Genomic DNA, 24090 nt, shown 5'->3' on the forward strand with positions numbered 1-24090 from the left:
ACAGAGACAGCATGAAAACAATGTGATAGCACAGATTTATTTAGAGATGAAGACTTTAAATTATGTGTTGTCAGTCCCCATCTCTCCCAATGGCCTGTTTTTCTATCTATATGGCTGCATAGTCATAATCGCATAGACCCATGTTTCCCATTAGTGGCACTATGGACAGTTTGTGTTGTGGGTGTGAGGCTGTCCTGTGCATTGTAGGGTACTTGGCTACATCCCTGGCCTCTACCTATTAGAGGCCAGTATCTCCCTCCTCCCCCAGTTGTAACAACCAAAATGTCTCTGGACCTTGAAATGTTCTCTGGAGGGCAAAATCGTTCTGGTTGAGAGCCACACCAAGAGCAGGGGCTTGGAAGCAGACCACCTGGGGCTTCAACTCTTGGCTCTGCAATTACTAGCCATGTAACAGTGGCATCTGTCTTAACCTTCTGTGATACAGTTTCTATATATGTAAAACGTATAAATACTAGTATCTACCTCTCAGGGTTATGGTGGGAATTAAATGGGTTAACATGTGTAAAGACTTTCATTTACCATTTTCTAATTATTAAGCCCATATTAATGGTAAGTAGAGGCTCATGTCCTGATGTCACACTGCTTGTCATTTACCTAGGCACTACTATGCAGGGCACAGAACTTGACCACAGACAAGTTCCTGATCCTTTTAGTGCTTCCATTTTCTCATTTATAAAATGGAGGTAATAGCAATATCTACACTTCACTGGGAGGCTGGGTGGTGCTCCCTAAGTGTAAAGGGACAAATACCACAGGGCTGCTTAATAAAAGACAGCTTTCAATAAAAGACATTTGGAGGCCATTACTAAAGGCTAAATGCTGGGCACTTGGATATGCTTTAACTTGCTTCATTTATTTACCTTTTGCACCTGGCTCCTGAAGTGTTTGAATTTGTGGCTCTTGCCAAACATGGTATCAGTTGCATTCTTGATATCCTTGTTACTGAATGAGGGGCATGGAATAACCATTTTTGTAAGCTTTTCAATGAGAATGGTAGTAACTTTTCTGCTTATATATGACTTAACCAAACATATAATTTATTTGGAACATTCTATTTCATAAGTAATTTCATCAATTTTTGTTTTTATTGAGTCACTTTAGAAAATCAATATTTTTTCTCATTTTCAGGGGCACTATAAAAGCAACATGAGACTACTCCGAGCCTAGCTCAAGTGATTCTGTGTGCAACTTTTGCTTTCAATTTTAAAGAAGAAAAAATAAATATTGTTTGCAGAAATAATTTCCTGGGTAATTTTCTCCAAGCATGAGAAGCATTAAAATTAGGTCTATTCTAAAGTTATTATTAAAGTCATTATTGTTCACATGCCCCTCCCCCATCCCTCTCCCCACTGGTAACCACTAGCTTGTTCTCTGTATCTGTGAGTCTGTTTCTGTTTTGTTATATCCATTCATTTCTTTTATTTTTTAGATTCCACATATAAGTGAAAATATGCAGTATTTGTATTTCTCTGTCTGAGTCATTTTACTAAGCATAATACCCTCTATATCCATCCATGTTGTTGCATATGGCAAAATTTCATTCTTTATTATGGCTGAGTAATATTCCATTGTATATATATATACCACAAACTTCTTTATCTATTCAGTTGTTGATGGACACTTACGTTGCTTCCATATCTTGGCTATTGTACGTATTGCTCCTGTGAACATTGGTGTACATAGATCTTTTTGAATTAATGTTTTCATTTTCTTCAGATATATATATATACCCAGGAGTGGAATTGCTGGATCGTATGTTAGTTCTATTTTTAATTTTTTGAGTAGCCTCCATACTGTTTTCCAAGTTGGAGGGTTCCCTTTTCTTTACATTCCTCACTGACATTTATCGTTTGTGGTCTTTTTGATGGTCATTCTGACCGGTGTGAGGTGATATCTCATTGTGGTTTTGATTTGCATTTCCCTGATGATTAGTGATGTTGAACATCTTTTCACATGCCTGTTGGCCATCTGTATGTCTTATTTGGAAGAATGCCTATTCAGGTCTTCTGCCCATTTTTTTAATCAGGGTGTTTGTTTTTTGATATTGAGTTGTATTAGCTGTTGATATATTTTGGATATTGCCCCCTTATTGGACATATCATTTGCAAATATCTTCTCATGTTCGGTAGGTTGCATTTTCATTTTGTTGATGGTTTCCTTTGCTGTGTAAAAACTTTTAAGTTTGATTAGGCCCCATTTGTTTATTTTTGCTTTTGTTTCCCTTGCCTGAAGAGACAGGTCCAAAAACATAGTGCTAAGATCTTTGTCAAAGACCATACTCCCTATGTTTTCTTCTAGGATTTTTGTGGTTTCTGGTCTTACATTTAGGTCTTTAATCCATTTTGAGTTTATTTTTGTATATGGTGTGGAAAAAAATGTTCTAATTTTATTCCTTTGGATGTAGCTGTCCAGTTTTCCCAGCACCACTTGTTGAAGAGACTGTCTTTTCCCCACTGTATATTCTTGCCTCCTTTGTCATAGATTAATTGACCATATGTGCATGGGCTTATTTCTGGGCTCTCTATTCTGTTCAGCTGATCTGTATGTCTCTTATTGTGCCAATACCATACTGTTTTGATTATTGTAGCTTTGTAGTATAGTCTGAAGTCAGGAAGCATGATACCTCCAGCTTTCTTCTTTTTTCTCAAGATTTCTTTGGCAATTTGGGGTCTCCCATGATTACATATAAATTTTAGGATAATTTGTTCTACTTCTGTGAAAAATGTTATTGGTAATTTGATAGGGATTGCATTAAATCTATAGATTGCTTTGGGTAGAATGGCCACTTAAACAATATTAATTCTTCCAATCCAAGAGCATGGGATATCTTTCCATTTCTTTTTATCATTTTTAGTTTCCTTCATCAGTGCTTTATAGTTTTTGGAGTATAGGTCTTTCACCTCCTTGGTTAAGTTTATTCCTAGGTATTTTATTCTTTTTGATGTGATTTTAAATGGAATTGTTTTCTTACCTTCTCTTCCTGAGAAAATATATAATACTAATACATTATTAGTGTATAGAAAAGCAATAGATTTTTGTATATTAATCTTCTATCCTGCAACTTTACTGAATTAATTTATTAGTGCTAATAGCTTTTTGATGAAGACTTTAGGGTTTTCTATATACAGTATCATGTCATCTGCATATAGTGATAGAATCATCTATATTCATCAGAGATATTGGCCTGTAATTTTCCTTTTTTTGTACTGTCTTTCTCTGGTTTTGGTGTCAGGGTAATGATGGCTTCATAGAATGAGTTTGAAAGTGTTTCCTCCTCTTCAATTTCTTGAAACAGTTTAAGAAAGATAGATATTAACTCTTCTTTATATGTTTGGTAGCATTCCCCTGTGAAGCCCTTTGGTCCTAGACTTTTGTTTGGGAGGTTTTGATTACTGATTCAATTTCAACACTAGTTATCAGTCTATTCAAATTATCTATTTCTTCCTGATTCACTCTTGGAATATTGTATGTTTCTGGGAATTTATCCATTTCTTCTAGGTTGTCCAATTTGTTGGCATTAACTGTTCATAGTATTCTATTATGATTGTATTTCTGTGATAACAGCAGTAGGTTCTCCTCTTTTATTTCTTATCTTGTGTATTTGGGTACTCTCTCTTTTTTTTTTCTGAATGAACCTGGTTAAAGACTTATCAATTTTGTTTATCTTTTCAAAAAATAAGTTCTTGGTTTCATTGATCTTTTCTATTGTTTTTTTTGGGGGGGTGTCTTTAATTTATTTATTTCTGCTTTGATCTTTATTATATCCTTCTTTCTGCTGACTTTGGACTTTGCTCTTCTTTTTCTAATTCCTTTAGTTGGTAAGTTAGGCTGTTTATTTGAGATTTTTCTTATTTCTTGAGTTAGACCTGTATCACTATTAACTTCCCTCTTAGAACTGCTTTTGGTGCACCCCGTATATTTTTGAGTGTTGTGTTCCCATTTTCATTTGCCTTGTCTCAAGATATTTTCTGATTTCCTCATTGGTTTCTTCATTGACCACTGTTTTTTTAGTAGCATGTTGTTTAGTCTCCATGTGTTTGTTCCTTTCCCATTTTTCTTTCTGTAAATGATCTATAGTTTCATGCCATTGTGGTCAGAAAAGATGCTTGATATAATGTCTATTTTCTTAAATTTGTTGAGACTTGTATTGACAAGCATGTGATCTATCCTGGAGAATGCTCCATGTACACTTGAAAAGAATGTGCATTCTGCTGTTCTGGATGGAATGTCCTGTAGATATCTATTAAGTCCAACTGGCCTAATGATTCATTTAAGGCCACTGTTCCCTTATTGATTTTCTGTCTGGGTGATCTCCCCATTGATGTCATTGGGATGTTAAAGTGCCCTACTATTATTGTATTACTGTCCATTTCTCCCTTTATTTTTGTTAATATTTTATATATGTATTCCTGTTTTGGACACATATATGTTAATGAGTGTAATCTCTTCTTGTATTGATCCCTTTATCATTATATAATATATAATTCCCTCTTTGTCTTTTGTTATAGACTTTGTTTTAAAGTCTATTTTGTCTGATAAGGGTCTGCTGCTTCAGCTTTCTTTTGTTTCCATTTGCATAGAATATCATTTTTCAACCCCTTACTTTCAGTCCGTGTATCTTTAGCTCTCAAGTGAGTGTCTTATAAACAGCATATAGATGGGTTATTTTTTATCCAATCAGCCACTCTGTGTCCTTTGATTGGAGCATTTAGTCCATTGACATTTAAAGTGATTATTGGTAGGTATGTGCTTATTGCCATTTTGTTACTTTTTTCTGGTTGTTTCTCTGTTTTGTCTTCTTGTTTTAGTCGATAGACTAAACCCTTGTGGTTTGATGATTTTCTTTAGTTGTATGCTTGTGTTCATGTCTTTTTAGTTTTAGTCTCTTTTTAGTTTAGTGGTATGCTTTAGCTCATCTCTTTTCTTTTTAGTTTTTGTATGCCTATTGAGGGTTTTTGATTTGTGGTTATCATGAAGTTCATATATGTTGACCTTTAACTATATCTACTTGTTTTAAATTGATAGTCATTTAAGTTCAAGAACATTCTAAAAGAGCTACATTTTTTACTACCCCCTCCACCTTTTGTGTTTTTGATATCATATTTTATATCTTCATATCAATCCCTTAACTATTTATTGTAGTTTTAGTTGATTCTACAATTTTTGTCTTTTAACCTTTGTAGTAGCTTATTTAGGTAGTTGAACCCCTGTCTTTACTATATATCTGCCTTTACCAGTGGCATTTTCCCCTTCCTATAATTTATTTCTTTGTTACAGCCTTTTCTTTTTCACTTAAAGAACGCCCTTTAATGTTTCTTTGAAGTTTGGTTTAGTGTTGATTAACTCTGTTAGTTTTTGCTTGTCTGAGACGCTCTTTATCTCTCCTTCAATTCTGAATGATGACTTGCTGTATAGAGTATCCTAGGTTGTAGGGTTTTTTTTCCTTTCAACACTTTAAGTATATCATGTCACTCCCTTCTGGCCTGCAAAGTCTGCTGTAAAACCAGCTGATAGCCTTATGGGTGTTCCCTTGTATGTGACTCTTTATTTTTCTCTTGCTGAAGTTCTCTCTCTACCTTTGACTAAAAGTTGTAACAATATTTTTTAAAAAACCAGCTGCATATGGACTTAAAACTTTCTGGGTGCATTTAGCCTGAGTGATATTCCCTTTACTTTCCTGATGGTGCATGTTCATAAAACCCAAAGGTGCTAACACTCTAAACTGATCTCATCTCTTTAATTAATTTAAAAAGTTTTTTTATGCAGTGGTAGGCAGAGAAAAACAAAGTAAGAATCAGGAAATAAGGTGAAAATTTTTATTATATGCTTTAGTTTTGACATATTAGAATTTTAATGTTATTATTCTTATAATTATATATCAGTAATTTCCATGAGACTAAATAAGTAAAGGAATTCTGAGGAGTTAAATGATAGGAGGGGTGAAGAATCACTGACCATAATATGATGGGGCACAAGAAAAATGCTCAGAGAGAGAAAACCATACCTGAGCTACTAAATATAATTAGAAGTGTGGTAGGATCTTGCCTATTTGCATCTCTCCATCAGGACTGAGAGTCACAGCAATATTTGAAAGTCCCATTAATAATGGTTCATTGCATGACCTGTGTGCCTCTTCCACATATTTGCTCTTTGGGCCCCTTTCATTGTTACTGGAGACTCTGGTGTTATTCTTGGCCAAGGATGGGGTGAATGGTTGTGAGGAGGGCTTTGAATGAAGTTGGGAATCACCCTGGAGGAGCTGGGTAGGGAGACAGGGTGAAATTCTAGGACCTCAGTATTAACCTGTCTTCTACACCATTAACAATTTTTATACTAACCTCTACCATTTTAGAAACAATTCCTTATTTTAAGCTGGCATTATTACTGGTAAATTATAAAACTACATTACTAATCAAGCTTTTCATATTGGCAATTGGAGAAAAAGCAGTGGAAAAGGTAATTTATTTAATACTATAATATTATTTGCCAATGGCCATATATAAAATGTAACAATGCTTAAACTGTTTAAAATTTTATCATGTTATGTAATTTAAGTAAGCCAAATTATCTGCTTTATTTCTTCTATAAGTAAGACTGTAACTAGAAAGTTAGAGCAGAAACTACAGCAAGAACTTCACTGCTCTATTTATTCTAGTTTTCCCTTGAGACACTGTGGCAAAGTGGTTAAGAATATAGATTTTAATAAAAGATTGAACTGGATTGAGCCCTAGCTCTGCCACTTATTAACTTCTTAGCTGTCTGTCCTCAGTCAACATTCTTAGTTTCTTCTCCCCTCAGTTTTTCTGTTTATAAAAGAAAGATAATTATGACTACCTTACCAAGTTGTTGTAAAGATAAATTTCATACTGTATACACTGTACTGTATGCAGTATACTGATACTGTATGTACATATGTGGTTTCAGTTAATAAAAACTGAAAACAGGGTAGATGTTATTATTCTGGAATTCACATTGACCCTCATGAAATAGCTAGGTGAATAAGCAGTAGAACTCTGGACCATGTAATTTAGACATGTAAAAGGTCTTTTATCATTTCCTTTTAAAAATGAAAGAACCAGAGTCTTGGCCCAAGAAGCTCAGGTACTATTCAACATTACTGGTATTGGCTGCTAGAGATAAAGCCAAGAAGCAAAGTGTTTGATTGCTTGTCTAAATTATACCTTTTTAAAATTCCTCTATAATGGCTGAATAGGAGAGAATGGAGGCCATTTTAAAATAAGCAGGTACATATGCTTATTAGGCTCAGGGTAGCTTTGGATGTAGGAGGTTTCAGAGCAGTAGTACACCTTGTGTATATAAACACATAGTCAAGGGATCAATCAAAATGCTTCAGCTTCTTTTGTTTTAGGGCAGTGTCCCTGGAAATGAAGGGAATGAACTTCTTAGGAAGAGGATCCCTTAAAACACAGACCTGGGATAAATGAGATAAAAATATTCTTCTAAGGTATTAATAAACACACTACTCCTTGGTTTATTCAATACATATCAGTGACATGTGGAAGGTTCATTGTTTTAAGTAGGTAAAACAATTTTCAAGAAAGCAAATAAAGTTCATGATAGTTTGTCCAAATTCCTGATATCATAAGAGCCCAAACACTGTGTAAAATTCCATCAGAATTATAATTTGTGTCCATAAAGTTATATGGCATGGCATATGTCTAAAAGTATGAGAACATTTCTTTGCCTTAAGGAATCCTTCCTATATGAGCAACAGCACCCTCTAAAATACAGTTATGGAGTGATGACTTCAGTGACATGGCAAAACTTCAAAACGATAATGCAATGCAATTTGAGAATAATGTGATTATTACTTTCCCTTTAAAAAAAAAAAGCTTCTACTTGTCTCACAATAGAATAGTTCCTCTTGTCTTCTCCTCCACTCCCAGTAAATGAATTAGAACTCTATCTCAGATTAAAAGAGGTTGAATGGAAGAAAAGATAATAAATGACTAAATTAAAGTGGATGGGTCTACCAAAGTGAAATGTGGCTGAGTAGAAGAGAATTAGCAAAGAGAAAGACACTAAGGGAATAACTCCAAATCCTAAAATTTAAAATTCAAATTCTAGTTATTTTTTAAAATCTTTAAATATTGAGGCTGCTTTCAAGAATCTAAACCAACCAAGGGTTGAACTTGTTTTATGCGGTAATAACAGTTGCTGCTCTAGACTTTCAAAAAGTCTGGTAGAATGTTTCAGATTAACAAAATTTAAACTATTTAAATTTCACTCATGGGAACCACACACATTTCAGCATAATTTATATGCTTCTAATATTGCATTTCCCAAACTGTGCATGAGGTGCCTTAGAGCACTGCAGTACACTCACCAGGGTACCTCAAAATATCTTGAATTTTTAAGGGAAGCACAGTAATATGTGGCATCTGTCAGGTACCCATGAACTACTAGCTGGAGGTGGTTCACAGCTTTACCATTACATTTGGCTCTGTTCTTTTAGATGATGGCATATCTTTGCAAAACTGGGCAACGTGAAAATCAGTGTGGAACAGGAAGTGAGGATGGTTATATCTAGTCCGATTCCAAGGCTTGGGAAGTTCCCATTGTAACTTATTTACTAAGAATGACAAACTATACATATATATATATACACACATATATATTTTTTGATGTTCATGTGTATTATTTTTTTAACTGGCTACTAAGTTTTTAGGACTAAATAGTTATGTTATTTGGACCTAACTACTTAATAAACAGAACTGTCAGGCTGTTTCTTTGCTTGTTTTGCCTACGTGTACGAGGGAAAAGATTACTAAGACACTAGGTACCGCAGTATAAGAAAGTTTGGAAGCTTTTGTTCTAATATTTGCATGCCTGTATAAGTAGGTGTCACGTCACAAGTAAATGATGCTTTATGCAGTTATTTTGTACATGCAGAATAGCTAATGCTGGGAAAGATGTTGTTCTAAGAGATTGTATTTAAATATATGATTCAGAGCCGAAACTAACCCTCAGAAAGCAATCCAGATATGCACTGTTTAAACAAAAGAGCCCTTAAATATAGATAAACTTCAGAAGGAAGGAGTGAGGTATAAAATTGAAAGCCGGTTTTGTTTTAGTCCTTTTTTCCCCTAGTCTCTACTTTGATTCTGTCTATTTTACTGCGAGGATTCCTCAAGCCAAATACATTCTTCTTAATCTCTAATAGGTTTTTCAATACTAACCCTGTAGAAGTAGTTATAAGTAAACTAGTAAGGCAAACGTATATGTATATGCTCTCTTCCTTTTAAGGTCCTTCAGTTGAGTAAAAAGTAAGCTCTTCTATCACTCTTATTTTCATAAATTATACAGCTACAATTATACAGCTACAATGTCTTTGTAGGACATTAGAGAGTCAGCTACTAGATATGATCAAAGTATTTCAGCCTTATATTTTATTGAGCAGAATTTATAGACTGCATTGTTCTGTAACTTGTCTTTCATGACTTATCCTGACTCTGCATCATGATCCTTTAGGTAATTTCTTGGTACAAGGACAGCTGAATTGCCAATTTAAACTTATACTGTAACCAGAAGAGTCATAACTACTAATAGGCTATTGCTGTATTACCATGCTCGTTGATCTGACGTAGACGTTGTTTTTCAGATGGCAGTTTCCGTCATTTGGCACCACTATGCCTGCCAATTTGCTATCTAGAGCAAGATGAGATGTCTGATCTGTCATCACCAGCAGCAATCTTTTAGCTTCTTTTCGCCATCCAATGTGACTCTTAAAATAAACATGTAATTAGATCTTGTACAATAACATAGATCTTTACTATGGTCTTCATTTCAAGTAAACATTAAATTTAAAACATTAAGTCAGGCTAGAATGATGTGCATAAATTCAGTGCTGTTTCATAAATAGCATTAACTTTTATTTGTATATCCTCGTCCACAGCCGTTTGACCACACTGTCTCCTGGCTAGAGACTTCTGGTGTTCCACAGAGGAAGAACAAGCCAGGTTTATGAAGTGCAGACTGCCCACTGTGATGTGAGTAGGACAACAAGCTACTTCTGTTTTTTCCTTGGAGAGTAGTGAGTGAAAAGAGCAGCCCCTTTGGAAATGATTTTCCAAGTGCAGAAGTTATTCTTTCCCTTTTATCTTTTCCTATTTATAACCCTCTCCTAATTTAGCCCCTCTGTCCTGAACACATACCAAAATGAATAATACTGGTGACGAATAACAGATAGGAGAAGAATGTATTCTTCTATGCTATGTTTTCACTCCATAAATCAAAGAGAAAAACCCTAAATTCTTGGAGAATTTTTCATCTGAGCAAATATTCAATAATGTGAAACTTCTTACCTCACAGACAGCTGCCTGAAGCATAGCATCAAAACCTCCTTCAGGTGTATCTATATTTCCAGAGATCTTCTGTCTGTGAACTGCTTTTTCAAACTCAGTGATGTTCTCCGTCAAAGACAGCACATGGATATACCCATGGGGAGGCATACAGTCTAAGTTGTAGTCACTATATGGGTATAGAAGAAATGCAAATTCTGTTTTACTATGCGTCCTTCAAAGATCCAAAATACTACTCATAGTCATAGTAAAAGTGTGTGGTTGATGTGAGAAGGGAATACCTTTTTTTTTTTTTGCCAAGAAAATTTTATTAGAGAAAATCTGTATTTTATAAAATCAGAGAAAAGCTCAATATTGGTGAATATTTCTTTGCATGTAGGAATATAATGCCTTGGTTGTCAAAACATAAAGAAGATTAAACGTTTCTTTAATATAGGACACCTAAGGGCTTTTATTATGCTAATATGCACTGTTAATTTTTAAGAGGAGATGAGAATTACAGTGATTTCGCATCACATTTGCCCATGGAACAGCTGAAAAACACTTTCTGGGAAATGTTTTTAGGAATTCAGTTAAAATATTATACTACTGTTCGATATTTTAAAATATTTTGCTAATTTGAAAGTGATGCTTGGTGTAGAATTATTGATGAATGGTCAAAATTCATTAAAATTGTTTTGAGAATCCCATAATGTCCCCAAAGGTGAGGATCATTCCTCAGGTGCATTTGTATTCGGGGAGAAGGTGTGTGAAGCTCCATGTGGAGAGGCATCAGTCTTGTTCCTCTACAGCAGAAAGCAGAGTTGTTTTGGTAAATTAGAGTATATACTGTAAATGATCTGGGCAATTCATGGAAGTAGGAAAGAAGATGATAAAATGAAATGTTTTGTTAAGGAAGAACTGAACACATTTATATTTCTCTCTGAAAATTCAACAGGCTAAGTATCGTGTGAAAAATTCATGTTTTAAAGGTCTGTTTTCCTTTCATAGTAGGGAATATGCTGTTCCAAAATGATAAGAAAAAGGGCTCTTTCTAGCAAAAAAATTCTCATCTTTTGACCTACCTACCCTCCATGTGCTAGCTGAGTTTTCTTTGAAATCACATCATAAGCAATGTAATTATAAACAGTCACAATACAGTAATGGAAATATAGATGCAATACTGGCAAAATAAGTACTTTAAATTTGATAAACCTTAATTCGGCAAATTTGGAGCAATCAAAAAAGGAATACAGGGGCTTCCCTGGTGGCGCAGTGGTTGAGAATCTGCCTGCCAATGCAGGGGACACGGGTTCGAGCCCTGGTCTGGGAAGATCCCACATGCCGCGGAGCAACTGGGCCCGTGAGCCACAATTACTGAGCCTGCGCATCTGGAGCCTGTGCTCCGCAACGAGAGAGGCCGCGATAGTGAGAGGCCCGCGCACCGGGATGAAGAGTGGCCCCCACTTGCCGCAACTAGAGAAAGCCCTTGCACAGAAACGAAGACCCAACACAGCCATAAATAAAAATAAATAAAATTAAAAAAAAAAAAAAAGAAAATGCTCCCTATTTCACTTACAAAATTAATTAAAAAAAAAAAAAAAAAGGAATACAGAAATTTCAAAGAGGTATTTTATGTATATATATGTGGTAGCCTGATTATTGGAGGTTTATCCAAAATTACTAATATTATTTGTGTTTTTTGTAATAGGAACTAAGTGAATGATATTTGAAGAAATATAAAGTAAAAAGCCACCCTTCAGTCTCAGAAGTTTTCAGATAGGAACATACTTCTTCTATACATATTTTCATTTATCATTTAATTAAAACAAAAATATAAAATTTAGTAAGTCTTTGGTTTAAAAACAAAATGAGGTTTTATAAGATCTTAAATTTGTTTAGCATTAGGAAGTCCACGTCAAATATTAGATACCTGCATTGATTATGAATTCTTTCTGGATGGATACTAATGTATGGTGAAACTGTTTTATCAACGTATGAGCCAAATCCAAGGCGGAAGTCATGGGAGAAAAATGCCATTTTTCTAGATAAATCATTTCCAACTGAATTTAATTTTTCAATATTATTGTGCATTGATGCTGAGACATCAACCAGATAATAAAGATCCACAGGATATTTCTTCAGAGGATGAATTTTCAGCATAAAATTAGCTTCAGCTCCTAGTTCAAAGAAAGGCAAACATAGTATAGTATTCATTTTAAACATCTCAGGTTAAGCTATCAATACGTCAGTCACATTTTAGGTGTAGAACAATTATCACAAATTTGTGCATAATGAATGAAATTGGGAATATTCCAGAATAATTTCAAGGCAGTTTGGAAACCGTACCATCCCAGACATACCAATGTCTTAGTCTCCAACTTCTACAATGCATTTCTCATAATTCTATAGGGCAGATAGAGATAATAGCAAATAGATCAGCTCAACATAAATGTAATAGGGAATATATTTATCACCATATGAACCTGTATTTCTAGTGTCTAGTAAAGCACAGCACAAATGGCAAGCAGCATTCTATCATAAGAGAGAGTAGGTGTCTGTGTTTGTTTTCAGGTTGCTTTTAGATATGAAGACAGCCAGAAAGGTATTCTCAGAAAATTTACCCCTTATTGGATGCAGGTGTAGATTCATTCTTTTGGGTTAAGGCATATTTACATATGAGATGTGAAAACTCTGGTACTGAGAAGTACATTAAGCTATTCAAAATAATTCCTACCTCATCATGAGTTACTCGATTAGATTCTCCCCAACGGTTAGTTGTAAGAAGAAATGAGACAGTGGTCTGAAGAATGATAAGCAGCAGTGCCACATTGAGGACCTAGACAATGTAGGGGACAGCATTTGTCCAATGCATAATGGGTGCATGATAAACATATGTTGAAGAGGGATCACAGGGGCAAAGAAACTGGATGAGTAGAGAGGGTCACCATAAGGAGAATTGCTGGAGCCTCCAAAAGACAAACTGTCTTTGCAGTACAGTTTTATTTAGTTTTCTGTCCATTATCAAGTGATACAATGATCTGGTACCCTACAGAATTAGTACTTCTGTATTTAACTTTTTAAAGTACATGATGAAAAGTTATCAATTTAAATACAGGAAGTTTGTGAATTTTACTTTTTTAAATAATAAAGCAAATGCTTGTAAGTCATTAATTATTTGTACATGGGGAATATTTTGAGTGGAAAAATTTTTTTAATAAATACCAATTTGTATACATAATTGGTAGCCTGATCTACTTATTAAAGGAATCTTACAATTTATCAAATCATATTTCCAGTCTTAATATGATTAAAAATAGCAATATTTTAAAACTTACTTCACAAATCAAATGTTCTTCAGCCAGATTATGGAATGTATTAAAAATAGTAAGGTTTTTTGGTTTGTAATATTAATTATGGGAAAAAGGGGCTATTTACTTATTCCTAATTTGCCTTTAAATGCAGGAAACTTCTTTATTATAACATTCTTGGATTTTCAGCCCAAGAGTTTGGGAGGAGAAATTGGGCTTGCATAGCCCAGCCCAGTCAACTCTTTCACTCCTTTTTTTTAGGAGCTGGGCTGCCTCCAGTGAACATATATTTGGCTCTGCTTTCCAAGTATCTGGTGAAAAATCCTGCCCATGTGGAAGTGTCCTGCAATTTGGGTAGAGAAGTTTAATTCAGAAGAATGATAGAATCTGGTAGACAGGGCTGGATCGATGAGAAATAGAAATGGAGCATATTGGGGAGTGTGGTTCATGTGGAGGAGCTTGAATTTTAATGTGTGGGTCAGCATTTAATTTTTAATTTTTTTAAAGTTGTGTAGTTGTTTTTTAACTGTTGACTTGGACATATGGCTGAAGGCATTAGGAACTGGCCACATGGTATTTTCATCTTGATGGATCATTATAGTTTACGGTGGCTCTGTCTAAAGATGAATGGCTGCCTATTTTTATAGAGTCATCGAAAAATGTACCAGATATTCAGCGTATTGTGTGAGTTGTTATATTATTGGTTGGTTATCTCAGCCAACAGGCAGAGTCTACATAGCATCAACAAAAGCACAGGCCTTGGAGGCCTGAGCTATTCAGGGAGCTCCAGTAAAATGCTAGCCACACAGGGGCCTTCAGCACATGTCAGCTGCTCATAGCCTAGCAAGCGAATCCTAGTCTCACTGGCCTCAGCAAAGAAGAGGGCTTTTAGGAAGCCTTGCCAAATGGCCATGGTTAGAGGATGCAGGCTGCTGTAGCTTGATTTTGATTACATAGGTGCTGGCGTTAGCACATGTACCCGGGTCAGCTGAAGACCTCAGCGTGGGCTGACACCTCAGTAAGACAAGTTTTCACTAAAGGAGAAAGGAGAATCTTTGTGTACACAGGCCTTTTACTCATCACTGGAGAGAATGATAATCGCTACTTTTAAACTGCAAGGCCCTTGAGTTTCCTAAAAGGTTCTAGCTTTAAGTAGTAAGCTTAAGGTGGGCAGCCCTACATAGGCTGACCCCAAACCCCACTCTGCTTGTTAAGGAGGAAGCTGAAGGGGCCAAGCTTAGATTACCACATTTTGCCCATGAGCCTGAGACATTCCCCACATTATGCTCTCAAGTTGGCTTTGGATTGGATAATTATATATGATGGAGAAACCTTCTCTTGGAGGCAGTAGAAATACCTTTTCATGGGAACATGAATACCATGTCCCTGGATAAAATCGCCATTCAGTTCCTACTGGGGTGCCACCAACACTGGGCTCAAAGGGAAGATGACATTAAAGAGGTTTTGAATATATCAAATGAGAAAGAAACACATCTAAAAATAAGACAATATCTGCGGCCATCACCACTGTGATATAAATTCCAGCAGCAATGTCTTAAATGCTACTCTGAGAGAGGAGCTATGTGGGGGTGGATTCTTTTAGTGGGTAAGAGCTACTAAGTGCAGTGATCCACATAAAATATTTACCACAGTATTTGGTACACAGTAAATATATAGACTTTAGTAATTATTACCATTAGTATTACTAGATTCTAACATTAGATCTGTTCTAATGTTAGAACAGATGATAGATAGAACTGTTCTATCCAACATTAGATAGAACTATTCTAACATTAGATAGAACAACATTAGGATAAGAACTGTTTATTCATCTCTGAAGCCTCTGGGTTTGGTACATGCATAGCCACTCATAAGTGTTCTTTAAACTATATATGAAGAATATTTTGATACAGCATTTCAAAAGGCCCATATATATACCACAGTAAGAAGCTAATATTTATAACTTCTTTCCCATAGTTTAGGGAGATCTTAAATAGTTTCTCTCTATAAGAGGAAAGGGAGTATCATCTGGCCCCAAAATATTTATGCCACCACTTACATTATCTCCAGGAAAGCTTCATTCTCATAATTTGAGATTCTAAAGGCTCAAACCCTATTCCTTTGATTAACTTTAAAGGCAAGAAAAGAGTCTGACATAGAATAAGAAAGAGGACTTGGAGGAAAGTTGAGACCTACTTAGAGCTATTGCCAATATTGGTTTGAATAGACCAAAAAACTAAAGTTGTTCGAATGAGTTTTAAATCACTCAAATAATGGCGTGAGCATCTCTGAAGAGCTGGCTACAACAAACATGACTGGATATTAAGAAAAGATAACTAAGAAATATTCTGCATAAGATGAAACTGAAAAACCGTAAGAAAATATGGAGAACTGTAGCAGGAAGAAAGAGCTGCCAATTTCTATTCATTATCCTTGAGCAGGGGAAGGAGAAGGCCCAAGAATAAGACTAGTTTGAAACAGCAAGGTACAGACTCCAGCACATTTCTGGATTTCTGTGTGGGATAAAATGGGGGATATGTGCCAGGTGCTGTGGAGGAAAAATGCATGACTATATATTTTTAGGTTTTTTGAAAAAAGTTTTGAATTCAAGAAGAATACCTGAAAAATCTTACATTTTAAATTAAGCTACACTAAAGAACTTTTTTTCTTTACAGTATTAAAATGAATCAAGTTTGAAACCTTTTCTTCAATTAGTGAAGTACAAATTATGCTAATCCTTGTCATATACATTATATTACTTCTGAGACAGAAATCGAGAATTATCTTCTCTCACCTATCTTCCTAAAGATTTCATTTCATTTCACTGTTCTTAGGGGACATAAACTAGGATTAGTAGCCTATTTCTGTTATTATTTTGCCATAAAATTGATAGGTAAAAATTTTAAAAAGTATAGTTTAAGAAGTGAAAAGTAAAAGAAAATATCTTTTTAAAATCTCATTTAAAATATTCAATTATATACATATTTTATATAGCCTTAACATTCCTTTAAAAACTTAGTATATGATGTAATAGAAATATTTGTATTTTTAAAAATAAAAACTTCTTAAAATCCTTAATAAATGCTACATTGAAGGTCATGAATTTTCATCAGGTAAGAATAAAGTGATTATCTATAAATAAATCTAATAAATCAAAATTAAAATTAGGGAATAAATGTATTTTACACTTAGGTATTCATTATACCAGACCCTCAACTCTTATATATGTGTTAGGGTGCAAAGGACTTTTACATTGTAAGGAATGAGGTTCCTATATATCTGGAGTTGGTAAAATACAGCTTTATATATTATATGCCAAAGCTGGCATGTCTTTGATGCCACGATGCACTTTTAGATGATCTTATTAAATCTATTTTAATAATTATTTGCTATATATGCAGATTATAAAAATATAGTTCTGTCATAGCTATATTGGAAAGATAACATACACATTAGACAGTTACACTATTTTCACACAGAAATTCATGAGGATTGGGGAATTGACTAAAATCAAACCCTGTAATGATTGACATAGACATTAAGCATTTGTCTTTTGATTCTCCTACTCCCATGATCTCATTCATACTACCTTCACTTACTACCTCATGTTGACATCTCCAGCTTCTCTATCTCCAACCCTATCTCTCCTCAGAACTCCAGCCTCTAACGGATAAGTTACTACGTTAACTCAAGATGTCTGTTTGAACTCAGACTCACCCCCTCCACAAAGAGCAGCCTTTCCACCTCACCTAGATGCTCGAGCCAGAGCCCAGGTGTTCCCATACTCATCAATCACCAATTCCTGGGGATGAAACCTCCGGATTATCTCTCAAGTCTGGCCATTTTTCTCCTGCCTTGTTACCATTACTGCCATTGCTTATCTACAGCACTGAAATAACTTCCCAACTTTTGAACTGTTAATTTATAGTCTCAGGAGGATTCAGCCACCATTATGTCTACAGGAGAGAACGGACTAAATTCATTTAAGTGTATAAATTTAAAAGTAACATACCAGTATAAAAAAATGCTCCTTGTAATTTTCAAATCTCAAGTATTTAAAAAAGAGCAAGACATTTTTAAAGGCTATTAGTCATATTTTTTAGAGGTAAATAATATATGATAAGCCTCATCTGTTAGCTGTTGAAAATTAATATTCAATGAGAAAAATAAGCAAATTTGTATGGAGGGGCAAATCACACACAAAATGGAGAGATAAAGATAGTTGATAAGCTTAAGAAAAATGTTCAAGCTTTCTAGTAATAGGAAAGAGACAAAAGAAAACAGCTAATGGACTAGTTACACTTAACAAATTGAAGAGATTAAAAAGAATGAGAATGGGCGAGGTTGACTCTTGAAAGCCTAACTGGACATGAATTTTTCTTGTGAATAATCTGGTAATATACATGACCTAGTAAATCTATTCCTAGGAATGTATCCTAAATATATATGTTGTTATATATACGGAGAGATAGATAGATAGATATAGATAGATACATGTATAATGAGTATCACTGAAGATTTGTTTAAACAAACTGCATTTAAATTTGATTGGGACTGTCTTACATTTATTGATTCACTTAGATTTTGTTACATTACTAGAATATATTTATAGAAAACTGTTATTTTTATAATATTGTTTTCCTATTCAGGAACATAAAATTCTTCTGCATCTATTCATACTGTGTTTTACGTAGCACAATAGACTACATATTTTTTAGAAAGTTAATCACTAAGCAGTTTACATTTTAGGTTGCTGCTTTGAAATGATCCCTTTTTAAGTCATATTTAATACTATATAGGAAATTCATTGATTTTTGAATATTTAAAAAATTTCCTGCCATGGCCTTTTATTTTTAATTTTAATAGTTAGTTTTCGTTGATTTGCCTGGATTTCCAGGTAGGCATATAATGATAATTTTGCTTTATCTTTTCAAAATGTTGATAACTCGTATTCGGTTTTCTTGTCTGATTGCTTTTATGTAAAACTTTCAAAAGGATTTTAATACATATTAAAGAAGTAGTCTTCAATTTTGGTTTGGGCAGGAATGGATACTAAATTTTTATTGTATGATTTGGGGCATCTATTGAGATAACAATATATATTTTTCTTCTTTTGGCAAACTAAGATGATAAAAATACATTAATTTTAAGACCATCAACTACCCTAGGTTAAATCTACTTGTATGGTGACATTGCTTTTATTATCACATGCAGTTTAATTTGATTTCTTAAAATGTTATTAGGGATTTGATACTAGAGTTATAAGCTTGTAAAAATTGAGTAGCTTCTATGCCTTCTCTAAAACCATGGAAGAGTTTATGTAGCATAGGGATAATGTGTTCCTTAAATGTTTAGGGGAACATGAAATCATTTCTTCCCATGAAAACATCTAGACCTAATGTTTTTTTCTTTTTTTTTAAATTTTTATTTATTTATTTATTTTTGGCTGTGTTGGGTCTTCGTTTCTGTGCGAGGGCTTTCTCTAGTTGCGGCAAGTGGGAGCCACTCTTCATCGCGGTGCGCGGGCCTCTCTCACTATCGCGGCCTTTTTCTTGTTGCGGAGCACAGGCTCCAGATGCGCAGGCTCAGTAGTTGTGGCTCACGGGCCTAGTTGCTCCGCGGCATGTGGGATCCTCCCAGACCAGGGCTCGAACCCGTGTCCCCTGCATTGGCAGGCAGATTCTCAACCACTGCGCCACCAGGGAAGCCCCCAGACCTAATGTTTTTAGGGGGAGTTTCTTTTATAATTTTCTTAACTTCTTATATCTTTATTAGGTTTCTTAGGGGTTTCTCTCTTCTTGAGTCAATTTTAGTCATGTATATTTTCCTAGAAAATTATCTTTATTATCACAATTTATATATATTACCACATTTAATACATTTAACCATTTTTAATATTTTCTTAAAGTTTTTTTTTACCCAATATTTGTTTCTCTGGTTATGGTCTGTATAATCAGGTCATTTGCTTTTTGTCCTTTTTTCTTAATTAGCTTTGCCAACAATTTGTCTATTTCATTGGGCTTTACAAATAACCAGATCTTGGATTTATACGTTCATTTTACTTTTTTATTTCTATTTTGCATTTCATTTTGTTTTTTTTCTTAACTTATGAATTTCTTCCTCTTGTTTTCCTTATGGTTATTTTGTTTTTGTTGTTCCTATACCTTTATCTGGATGCTTCATTCTTCTTTAATAATAAAAGCATTTAAAGTTTTGAATTATCCTGAGAGCAACTTTGGACACATCCCATTATGTTATGATGTGTGTTGTTATTATTGTTATTATTAAATAGTCTATGACTAGAGTTTTGATTTATTCTTGGAGATAGAATTTATTTAGGAAAAGCTTTTCTTTGTTTCTCTATTATTTAATATTTGTTTATCCTCTTGTATTGATTTTAAATTTTATTGCACGGTGTTCAGAGATGTTGGCCTATAAAAAGTTTCACTTTTTGGAGTTCAGTTTTCTTCTTTAAAATGTAATTAATTTCTAAAAATATTTCATGGCCTTTGAAAACATTATTTTATATATCAAGGATTATGGATTGAATTTTGTCCCCTCCCTGCCCCCCACCCCCCAGCCAAATTTCTATGTTGAAGCCCTAACTCACAATGTGATGGTGTTTGGAGATGGAGCCTTTGGGAGATGACTAAATATAGATGAGGTCCTGAGGGTGGGGTCCTCATGGTGGATTCAGTGCCCTTATATGTAGAGACAACAGAGAGCTCCTTTTCTGTCTGTCTGTCATTCTCTCTCCCTCTCCAGAAACCAAATCTGCCAGCACCTTGATCTTAGATTTCCTAGCTCCTAGAACTTTGAGAAAATAAATTTCTGTTGTTTAAGCCACTTAGTGTATGGTATTTTGCTATGGCAGCAATAGAAGGTGGCAAGTGTCATAATCTTACCAACCTAGTTACTTTAATTTTTGTGTATCCCTTTCCAGCTGTCACTCATTTATGTCCATACTGGGCTGTATAATTGTTGGATATGGTGAAGTGCACAGTTTTAATTGGAAGCTGGGAAGATGCCTAGGGCCAAGAAAGAAATGGATTTCGTTATTTTGGTAATCCAAGAGTCTGGGAAAAATAGCTCAGCTTTGGAATTGGGAAGTCATATGTCGATAATGGATATTCAAAAGTTTAATGATAGGACAAGACCACCCAAAATGAAATAATGATGGCTTGAAGGCAATTGCATACCACTTAAAACTAAATGTATCTAGTTGAGTGATGCATATCTTTGTACCTGAACTTATCTTGCCATATGTAGTTAGTTCATTGGGATTCTCTGGCACTGGAGAAAATGAATAATTTCCAGTGGCCTGCTACGTGTGCAATACAGTGGTGTGGAAGGATAAGTATAAGAGAAGTATTGGAGGAAAAGTGTATGTTACTCTTAGGGGCCAAAGCATCTCAAGTTAATTATGATAATTATGAATTATAGTTTTCTGTTTAAAAGCTTATCACAAAGGCTCTAAGACTTAGCTTAATTCACATCTCTTACTAATTAATCAACTAACAAATTCAGCAAACACTTATGGAGTGCTTACTACATGCCAGCACTCTGTTAGGCATTGGAGAAACAGAGTGGAATAAAACATGTTCTCTTTCTTCCAGAGCTGGCAGTGGCATAGGAACACAATTATAGTACAATGTGATCAAGTTTGGAAACACATAATTATAATATAGTGTGGTCAGGTTTGCAGAGAGTGTCCGAGGCCACACAGCTAGCTATAGTCATAAGAAAGACTAGAATTCTGATTTCTTGATTCTGAGCCCACTCTTATTTCTACTGCAGCAATACTGCCTGCCATAAAATGTTAAATATGAGCAAATAAAGCTAGATATAATTTCAAATTAAGAATCATCATTGATTTATTTGAAAATAACCATACCTTGACGTAGCTGAATCAGCACTTCTCCTGGTGTCACCTGGGTATTGATTTCATTTTCACTTGGTGTTACATGCACAGATGGGTATTCTATCAAATCAATTGAGCAGCCTTTGTTTATTAAATTGGAAACAATATCACAACGTTCATTCTTTGATCCACCTGAAGTGAAATCCTGTTTAAAAGAAGGAAAATCACTGATGTTTTCAGTGCATATCATCTCAGTTATAACCAAAGAAAACCACATAACAAACACTGCAAAGAAGCCATCTTCCGATATTGTACAAATTATACAACTATTAAGAATAGCTGAATGTTTCCAATAAGAATACTGGCAAATTTGTCTTAAATAAAGCTTTAATTTCTAAATCTTATTTTGAAAGAAGAAAATGAATATTAAAAAGGAGATTTAAACTAAGTACTTTAAATACTGTTAACTGATCACTGTAAAATTATACCAACTTAATTCTTCCTAAATATTGTACTTTGGAAATACTACTCCAAAAGAAAATTTCGCCAAAATAGACCATTCAGTGTGGTTCCACATGTAAGCTTCAGTTCTCAAAGAACCCAACTGGTATGTTTACTATATACTATTATGTTTGGAATGTCAGAGCAAGTCCTTAGAAATCACATGCCTCATTAGGTACTGAAAATTCGTAAAAGAATGAATTGGAAATCTATATTTCTTAGACTAAAAATTCTCCAACTTCTTATACACGTAACAGCCTGTAATTCAGTAAACCAAGGAAGATGCTCATAATGAGGCTGGGAGATATAAAAGTGCAGCTCAAATTCTCCTGATTTTGAACAGGATCTTGAACTTTCATTACCATTCAGCACTGGTTAGTTGATGGTAATCCAATAGCCATCCAGTAAACTTGGAATTAATGGAGCAAGCTTAAAATATAATTTATCTTGACTGAGAAAGATTTGATGTTTTTATTTTTGAATGTAACCATTTAGGTTTTTTCCTAAGAACAGGAAATGTATTGAAAAGTATAGAAATATAGTTTATTATATATAGTGTTGGCCTGAATTATTTGGGATATTTGCTTACATATTGCCTGGATATTTGCTTAGTGATCTTCCTGGATGTGGCTATTTTGATCTGGCATTCAGTCATTCCTCGTCTAGTTCAACCGATTCATAGAATTGGGTTTCTGATCAGTTACTCATTCAATCAGAGAATGTTGACTGAATACATACTCAGGGACAGTAGTTTGTTAGGTGCTGAGGATACAGACTGGAACACGACAGATAGAGTCCCTGTTATCAGAGTCAACAGACCATCAGTGAATTCAGCCATTAAGCAAGTAAATGCAATTATCATAGGCATTAAATTTAGGGGAAGCACAGAATGTCATAGGGTTATGGAGAAAAGAGATTATATTCAAGTTTAATATTACTTGAATATGAGATCACTAATTATGAATAAGGAGATCCTTGGCACTGGTGAGGAATTAGATGGGATGGTGGTAGGCAATATAAAAACATTCATACAAAGATTTTAATTTAATTCTTCTCTCAATTTAGAAAAAGGGTTGGAAAACTAGAGACAGTGGGACAAACACAGCTCATGGCTTGTTTTTGTATGGCTTGAGTGCTAAAATATACTTGTTACATTTTTTAAATGCTGTAAAACAATAAAAAAGGAGAAGAAGAATGTACAGCAGACATAGTATGTGGCACAAAAAATTTTACTATGTGACCCTTTACAGTACTGATCCTGAATTAGAGTGTGGTGCACAGTTGTAATATAAATATAATTAAAAGACAAAAGAGAGGGCTTCCCTGGTGGCACGGTGGTTGAGAATCCTCCTGCCAATGCAGAGAACACGGATTCGAGCCCTGGTCGGGGAAGACCCCACATGCTGTGGAGCAACTGAGCCCGTGTGCCACGACTACTGAGCCTGCACTCTAGAGCCCACATGCCACAACTACTGAGCCCACGTGCCACAACTACTGAAGCCCGTGCGCCTAGAGCCCGTGCTCCACAACAAGAGAAGTCACCGCAATGAGAAGCCAGCGCACCGCAACAAAGAGTAGCCCCCGCTCGCCGCAGCTAGAGAAAAGCCCACACGCAGCAACAAAGACCCAACGCAGCCAAAAATAAATAAATAAATAAATAAATAAATAAATAAATAAATTTGTTTTAAAAAAAGACAAAAGAGAATATGTTCTTTTCAATCAAGATCTCCAGGTGTCATTGGTGAATGACGTCATGGGAATAGAAGAATTCCATTTGCCTTGCTATTGACCATACACCTAGATTTTAGCCTGAAGTTTAAAATGTTTAAAGCCTTAATTTCTCATTTCCAAGTTTATCCTATCTGTTGTTAAAACTTAGAGGTTCTGAATGTGAGATTTAGTTTTGAAACAACTTGGAGCTCCTCAGAGAAAGGTGGCATATACTGCTAGATATAAGGGGCTGGATGGGGGATCTCAGGTGTCCCAGAGCCTGGGGAATACTGAGGGCGCATAAGGCTTGGTACATGTATGCTCATTCATGCCTCCCATGAAGGCCACAGACCAAGGGCCACATGCGTTTTAATTTAATTAATTT

At 34.9% G+C, this 24090-nt stretch overlaps 1 protein-coding gene across 2 annotated transcripts in view; it reads right to left on the minus strand.

The window, feature by feature from the left end:
* ITGB8 (integrin subunit beta 8) overlaps positions 1 to 24090 on the minus strand; it is a 95206-nt gene that overhangs the window by 32524 nt on the left and 38592 nt on the right. For both annotated transcript variants that reach the window (XM_068550522.1, XM_068550523.1), the window contains exons 3-6: positions 21528 to 21699; positions 12256 to 12502; positions 10347 to 10512; positions 9608 to 9766 (exon numbers count right to left, since the gene is read on the minus strand). In XM_068550522.1, coding sequence (XP_068406623.1) covers positions 9608 to 9766; positions 10347 to 10512; positions 12256 to 12502; positions 21528 to 21699 — 744 coding nt within the window. The remainder of the gene's footprint in view (positions 1 to 9607; positions 9767 to 10346; positions 10513 to 12255; positions 12503 to 21527; positions 21700 to 24090) is intronic.

Source organism: Eschrichtius robustus, chromosome 8 (genome assembly GCF_028021215.1).
Source record: "Eschrichtius robustus isolate mEscRob2 chromosome 8, mEscRob2.pri, whole genome shotgun sequence".
Classification (NCBI taxonomy): domain Eukaryota; kingdom Metazoa; phylum Chordata; class Mammalia; order Artiodactyla; family Eschrichtiidae; genus Eschrichtius; species Eschrichtius robustus.